Consider the following 8,241-nt stretch of genomic DNA (forward strand, 5'->3'; position numbering starts at 1 on the left):
TATATATATTGTGTATATATATATATATATATATATATATATATATATATATATATATATATATATATATATTAAATAGGCTATAGTAAAAAAATTTAGTTATATTTATTATTTATAAGTGAAAATCGAAAGGCTATTCACTATAGTTTACAAATATAGGCTATAGTCTATAGTATAAACATACAATAAAACATATACATACAATAAACATATTATGGGCTATAGTGTAAAAAATAATATAAATGCATAATATAAAAACAGTCTATATATAAATAAAGGCTATAGCACAAAACAAACCTAACCTTTTTGTTTAATAAGCCAAAGTAATTTTTATAAGGCAAATTGCAAGGCTATTGACTTGTTCCAGACTGTGCATAATGAAAAGCCCCAAAATATGAGCTGCAGAGGCAATCATGGGATGAAGTGTAATAATGGGGGTAAATTATGACAGCATTATGACAGCACTGAAGAACACACGGCTAAGTGAGATGAAGAAAGACAGATGACTCAGCAGTCACCCCCGTAATAAAGGCCTTGCTCTGGTTGGACTATACTTTGTGGATATAATGTCTGTAGTAGTACGTTCATTATATTCCAAACAAGAATCAAGTCAGACAAAACACGTCAGGCATCCAAACACTGCTGACTCAGTCCTCATTTAAATATTCAATAATGAACGAAAAGATGTCACATGAAGCATCACATTCGATTTCTTAGGACGACGTTTCTGAAAGCTTGATGTGCTGCAGTGTCGGTGATTTCGGTGAAGTTGTTGGTTAGGGTTAAATGTTTTAAGTCTTGTTAATTAGTGGCTTTCTCTTGCAGGATGACATAGTACCTATAGCAAGTTCTAACAGTATGGACACACCTTCAGCCTGATGGTATATAACGCAGAAGACATGCTTCAGTTTCATCCACACGGCACTCCAAACACTCAGACACACACTTCCTGCAGAGCAACATGTTCGGTAAGTCTGGAAGGAAACACACATTTGTTTTGGACCTCGTGTTAACATTAGAAACAAGTTCAGTTGTTTGAATATTTATGTGAAATATTTAGTTATTTAAATTTAATTGCTGGACCAAAAATAAAACCTAATACTTTTGACAAAAAAAAAAAACTACTGTTTTAAATATTATAAACAAGTTCAGTGGTTTAAATATTAGTGTAAATATTCAGTTATAAATATAATAGCATATATAAACATTTATTTAAATTGAACTGCTGAATCAAAAATATTTCTTATATTGGGCTCTATTTATTTATTTTGAAAAACTGAATTAGTGTTTCTAACTGAATTACAAACTTTCAAGTTAAACAAAGTAATAAAGTGCTCATTCTAGACCCGATGTAAATATTATAAACAACCTCAGTTGTTTAAATATTTATGTTAAGTATTTATTTGAATTGCTGAAACAAAAATGTAATCTACATTGGGCTTATTTTTTTTTTTTATAATTATTTTCCAATTTTATTTTAATTATTTATTTTGTAAAAGAATCAGTCTAAAAGTGAATCATTCTAAGAATAAGAACTTTACACACACACACACCAAACTTTAAAGTTATTTAAAGTGATAAAGACTACATTTTTAAATATTATAAACAAGTTTAAATATTTATTAAATATGTATTTAAATTGAATTGCTGAAACAAAAATGTAACTTAAATTGGGCTAATGTTTAAAATTAATTTAATTTAATTTATTTCAGAGAAGTGAATCAGTCTAACAAATAAGAGGGGGGGGGGGGGACTCAAACTTTCAGGTTATTCTTAAGTGATAAAATAAAAAAGCACAAGTTACCTAAACCTAAATTGTGCTCATTATTTTTGTGAAAGTTAAACAGCCTATGAAAAAAAAAACTTTCAAAAGTTTCGTATTTCTTTTCAACCCTTTCCAACTATGTCTTTCTAAATTTTGCTTTACTTATTTATTTTTGTAAAAGTGAATCAGTCTCAGAATAAGAACTAAAAATAAATAAATTAATTAAAACTCTACTTTCAGGTTATCCAAAGTGATATAGCAAATAATCATATGTTTGTTTTAGACCTGTGTAAATATTATAAACAAATTCAGAAAAATAAAGATTTAGTTATTAAAAATGACTACATTTGTAGTTATTTATGTTAATTTAGTTATTTATTTACGCCAAATATTTAGTTTTAAACAATTTTTTTCAAAATTGAAAAGGAACCTTAACTGTGCTCACTATTCTTATTGGTTTGTTTGTCAACCAACCACAAAAAAAGCTTTTAAATCCGTGTATCATTTGATCATTCGTTTTTTGATTTAATATTGAAAGTAGAAAAATTAGAAAACGGCTACTTTTTCGTTTTTTTGTTCATGGGTGGAAAAATGAATAAGCTTTGAATATTCGATTTCTATACGTGGGCGGGAATTAAACGCTCCTTTCTGCTGATTGGTCAGCCGAAGATCAAACCGTGCTGTCATCAGTTCTTCAGCAGTATCAATCAGCAGAAAGGAGCGTTTAATTCCCGCCCACATGTAGAAATCGAATTATTCATTTTTCCACCCATGAACGAAAAACGAATTTTCGTTTTTTGGAAAAACACGAAAAAGGAGCCGTTTTCTAAATTTTCTTCTTTCAATATTAAATAAAAAAACGAATGATCGAATGATACACGGATTTTTAGGTCATTCAAAGTGATAAAGCTAATGTTTGTTTAAATGTAATGTGTGTTTTGTATAGATGCGTATCAAGCACACTGGGTGGCGCTGTTTGCTCTCCTGATGTGGGCACCTCTGCAGGTGGCAGCAGATTCAGAAGAGGAAGCCCCCTCAGATTGGGCGTTGTGGAAAAGTCTTCATCAAATATCCTACGATGAGGAGGTCGGTTAGAATCATTTAGGTGTCTTAAAGCAGCACTATGTAACTTTTTCTGTGTTCAAAATTTGCAAAATGTATATAATGAGCGAGTACATCATGAATTCATCTTCCAAACCGCGTTTTTGTCTTATTCTGAGTCACTACGGTACACTTATAATAAGTACTTATATTTGGACTATTGTAGCCTGGTCGGGTCGTCACCGCTGCGGAGTAACACATACCTGCGTGAATCGCCATAGACACAAACTTAGAAAAGTAGTTCCGGTTGGAATGTTCTTCCGCGGGATGTGTGCAGTTCTGTTTATTAACCGCTAAAGCGCCAAAAGTTACATAGTGCTGCTTTAAAGGGACAGTTCACCCAAAAATAAAAATGTATTTGTTATTTTTTTACTCATATTCTTGCTAAGTGAAACACAACAGGAAACATTTCGAATACACACTGAAAAAATAAAACATTTTAAAATTAAAAGTTTTACTTGCCACTTACCACTTTTTATAGTGCAAAAAAGAGAGTAAAACAGTAATTTTGGGGTCAGTTGTTCCTTTAAAAATAAAAAGGTCTGAAACACTGTTGAGACATTTAATCCTGTATAAACATGTAGTTTAAGTCCGTTTGTGGTTGTGGATTATATGTTATAGGTATGTAATGCACTGCGTTTGACTTTATATTAAAGTTTGACTTTATGACTGTAGAGTGACGACATTCAGAGACAAATCATCTGGGAGACCAATCTGCAAATGATTGAGAAAAACAATGATGATTTCCGCTTCGGATTGTCGACGTTTAACATGGCAATGAACAAATACGGTGACCTCGTAAGTAAAACGATTGAAAATTTCAGAAACTGCTGTATTATCTTTGTTAAAGGGATAGTTCACCCAAAAATGAAAATTCTGTCATTAATTACTCACCCTCATGTCGTTCCAAACCCGTAAGACCTTCGTTCATAGCACACTGGGTGGCGCTGTTTGCTCTCCTGATGTGGGCACCTCTGCAGGTGGCAGCAGATTCAGAAGAGGAAGCCCCCTCAGATTGGGCGTTGTGGAAAAGTCTTCATCAAATATCCTACGATGAGGAGGTCGGTTAGAATCATTTAGGTGTCTTAAAGCAGCACTATGTAACTTTTTCTGTGTTCAAAATTTGCAAAATGTATATAATGAGCGAGTACATCATGAATTAATCTTCCAAACCGCGTTTTTGTCTTATTCTGAGTCACTACGGTACACTTATAATAAGTACTTATATTTGGACTATTGTAGCCTGGTCGGGTCGTCACCGCTGCGGAGTAACACATACCTGCGTGAATCGCCATAGACACAAACTTAGAAAAGTAGTTCCGGTTGGAATGTTCTTCCGCGGGATGTGTGCAGTTCTGTTTATTAACCGCTAAAGCGCCAAAAGTTACATAGTGCTGCTTTAAAGGGACAGTTCACCCAAAAATAAAAATGTATTTGTTATTTTTTTACTCATATTCTTGCTAAGTGAAACACAACAGGAAACATTTCGAATACACACTGAAAAAATAAAACATTTTAAAATTAAAAGTTTTACTTGCCACTTACCACTTTTTATAGTGCAAAAAAGAGAGTAAAACAGTAATTTTGGGGTCAGTTGTTCCTTTAAAAATAAAAAGGTCTGAAACACTGTTGAGACATTTAATCCTGTATAAACATGTAGTTTAAGTCCGTTTGTGGTTGTGGATTATATGTTATAGGTATGTAATGCACTGCGTTTGACTTTATATTAAAGTTTGACTTTATGACTGTAGAGTGACGACATTCAGAGACAAATCATCTGGGAGACCAATCTGCAAATGATTGAGAAAAACAATGATGATTTCCGCTTCGGATTGTCGACGTTTAACATGGCAATGAACAAATACGGTGACCTCGTAAGTAAAACGATTGAAAATTTCAGAAACTGCTGTATTATCTTTGTTAAAGGGATAGTTCACCCAAAAATGAAAATTCTGTCATTAATTACTCACCCTCATGTCGTTCCAAACCCGTAAGACCTTCGTTCATCTTCGAAACACAAATTAAGATATTTTTTGATGAAATCCGAGAGCTCTCTGAACCTCCGTAGACAGCGACGCAACTGAAATGTTCCCAGACGCAGAAATGTAGCAAGGACATCGATAAAAGAATACTACGACAATGCTGATTACGTTGATTACATTCTGGGGAAAGCGTTGGGTTACTCTCCAAATTGGTGGAAGACGGTAACTCGGGGAGAAGAACAGTTAAATGAATTGTTATTTTTTGTTCTTTTTGCACACAAAAAGTATTCTCGTAGCTTCGCAAAGTTGAAGTTGAGCCACTGATGTCACATGGACTGTTCTACTAATGTCCTTACGACATTTGTGGATCTGGGAACATTTCAGTTGTGTTGCTATCTATGGGAGGTTCAGAGAGCTCTCAGATTTCATCAAAAATATCTTAATTTGTGTTCTGAAGATGAACGAAGGTCTTACGGGTTTGGAAAGACATGAGTGTGAGTAATTAATGACAGAATTTTAATTTTGGGCAGACTAACCCTTTAAAGGTGGATTTATACAGACACCTAGTGGTGTGGATGTAACATCCTGCCAAAAAAATATTTTCTGGTCGATTTTGTGTTGTCTAAGATTATGTTTTATCTAATTTTTCTCATCTTCAGACCAAGATGGAGTACAAACTTTTGCTGGGCGCCACAATTAATGGACCGATAAACAGGAGAGGAAAGGTTGCATCTGCTCAGACGCTCCGTGTCAATGCTAACAGACTGGGATTGACCAATGTGGATTATCGAGCACAAGGATATGTGACTGAAGTCAAAGATCAGGTGGATTTCTCTTTTAATTGATCCTTGATATGCGTATTTTTATTCACACATGTAGGCCTTCTGTTGAAAATGATTATACAGTATGTTAGATGCTAAAATGATTGATTTGTCGTCTTTTATTCAGGGATACTGTGGGTCTTGCTGGGCCTTTAGCACTACAGGTGCCATTGAAGGGCAGATGTTCAAGAAAACAGGGCGGTTGGTGTCCCTCAGCGAGCAGCAGCTGGTGGACTGTTCCAGGTCGTATGGCACATATGGCTGCAGTGGAGCCTGGATGGCGAACGCCTATGATTACGTGATCCATAAAGGGCTGGAGAGCTCTGACACTTACCCCTACACTTCAGCGGTGAGTGCTCTTGATCATTTGAGTCAGTTTTGAGATGTTTTTGTGTGATTCGGCCAGTCTGAATGTGTGTTTTTCGGATCTGGTTTCATCAGGATACTCAGCCCTGTTTCTATGACAGAAGTTCAGTTGTCACCAGGATCAGTGACTACAGATTCATCCCGGCCAGAGATGAACAGGCACTGGCTGACGCCGTGGCAACCATCGGTCCAATCACTGTCGCCATAGATGCCGATCATCCAAGCTTCCTCTTCTACAGCTCGGGTAAGATTTTCACTTCCTTAGATTCAATTTCCAACCTGAAAGAAAGAAAGAAAAAAGATATGTAATTGATATACATAGTAAGTCTATTTTGTAACACTTTTTACACAAGTCAGTGATTTTATAAGTTATTAATATATTGTTAAAATAAAACTTTAATAGTAATTTATATTAACTACTAATTTTAATATACTATTATTTTTATATTCACTTTTAACTTTATTTATTAATGATTTAATTTATTTATATTATATTAGTATGACTTTTTTATTTGTATATATAATATAAATATATGCACACATATATGTATTTATATAAGTATATAAATGCAATACAAATTTGATATACACAATCTATAATATATTGTATAAGTAGAACAGTTTATGTATATTGTACTTCACTGTCTAACTCTATAAAATGTTAAGATGTTAAATGCTAATATTATTTTGACTTTTTTATTTATTTGTATATATAAAATCTGTTATATATATATATATATATATATATATATATAAATATATATATATATATATATATATATATATATTTATTGATAAAACTATTAAATGATATCAATAAAATTATTAAATGAATTACACTTTATAGAGTTACACAGTTGAGTAAAGTAGGACAGTAGTATATATATAATATAATTCACTTACATATGTAAATATAGATATGAACACACTAATAACTATTTATTTACATGAACAATACATGCTTATTACATTTTTTATAACAAATTACTTAAAACAATAATATATATAAATAAATATCTTAATAAAAAATAATGTAATTATATTACCTATTTATTTATATAAGTATTATATTACTTTTTAACATGCATAAATAAACATAAATAATACATTTGAATATATAAGTATTTATATATAAATATATATTGAATGATTTGTACAATATTATATATATATATATGACTAAAATAATAATTTAATGATAAATGATATGAATTGTTTCAACAGGAATCTACAAGGAATCTAACTGTAACCCTAACAACCTCAACCATGCTGTGCTTGTGGTTGGTTATGGCTCAGAAGGGGGCAAAGATTACTGGATAATCAAAAACAGGTAAGAGAACGCCCATCATTTAGGTTTATGAGTACATTAACACCCTATATACACTGATAGAAAATCCACACAACGAACTACAACTTCTACTGTAGACAACTTCATTACCTTTACAGAAAAGTATTGTACTGTGGTGGCATCATGTTACAGTGATGGAATCAGACAGTAAAACACATGGAACTTCATAGAATACCATGCTTTTACCAGAGTATATGTCCAAAAAACATGGTAATTACATTTTAATGGTCTGACCCTTTCTTTTCCTTTCTTTTCTCAGTTGGGGAACAGGATGGGGTGATGGAGGCTACATGCGAATGATCCGCAATGGCAAAAACACTTGTGGGATCGCCAGCTATGCTCTTTATCCCATTGTGTAAGAAGAACCAGACATTTCCAAATAAAGACTTATGAAGTCTGAAGTTTGTGTCAGAATCAGTTCATTTAGTCAGTGGGTTTGTAAAAGAACAGCTATTACACTATGGAGCTGTACTTCAGTCCTGCAATAGAAAATGAGTGTTTGCAGTTTTTGCAGTCCATTTTAAGGTGTGCTTTATCAGATTTTTTTCACATAACCTCTCCCACTGTGCAAACTTGCATGCGTTTTTTCACTGTATACCCAGGTGTGTTTGAGACTACAAGACTTTTGTTCTCACAATAGGCTACTAATGGAGACAAGGTCATGTGCTTAAATGTTGTGTCTAGATAAGCAACACTGCTGCAACGACAGGTTCGGTGCTATTGTTGTGCAGTGTTGCTGAAACATTAATCAGTGCATTTCATGTATCAACGGTGCACATAAAAGGTAAAAAAATGTGAGGATGTTTTATACACACACACACACACACACACACATATATATATATATATATATATATA

The 8,241-nt window shown here is 33.0% G+C and overlaps 1 protein-coding gene across 1 annotated transcript in view; it reads left to right on the top strand.

Moving 5' to 3' along the window:
• The window catches only part of LOC107592744 (cathepsin L1-like), an 11,503-nt gene extending 3,757 nt beyond the window's left edge, over window positions 1-7,746 (top strand). The window contains exons 2-9 of the mRNA XM_016282296.1: window positions 826-968; window positions 2,712-2,851; window positions 3,542-3,664; window positions 5,508-5,672; window positions 5,797-6,018; window positions 6,111-6,279; window positions 7,260-7,365; window positions 7,643-7,746. Coding sequence (XP_016137782.1) covers window positions 962-968; window positions 2,712-2,851; window positions 3,542-3,664; window positions 5,508-5,672; window positions 5,797-6,018; window positions 6,111-6,279; window positions 7,260-7,365; window positions 7,643-7,742 — 1,032 coding nt within the window. The 5' untranslated portion in view covers window positions 826-961 and the 3' untranslated portion in view covers window positions 7,743-7,746. The remainder of the gene's footprint in view (window positions 1-825; window positions 969-2,711; window positions 2,852-3,541; window positions 3,665-5,507; window positions 5,673-5,796; window positions 6,019-6,110; window positions 6,280-7,259; window positions 7,366-7,642) is intronic.
• Window positions 7,747-8,241: the final 495 nt, after the last annotated feature.

Source organism: Sinocyclocheilus grahami, unplaced genomic scaffold (assembly GCF_001515645.1).
Source record: "Sinocyclocheilus grahami isolate Dianchi unplaced genomic scaffold, SAMN03320097.WGS_v1.1 scaffold157.1, whole genome shotgun sequence".
In the NCBI taxonomy this organism is placed as follows: domain Eukaryota; kingdom Metazoa; phylum Chordata; class Actinopteri; order Cypriniformes; family Cyprinidae; genus Sinocyclocheilus; species Sinocyclocheilus grahami.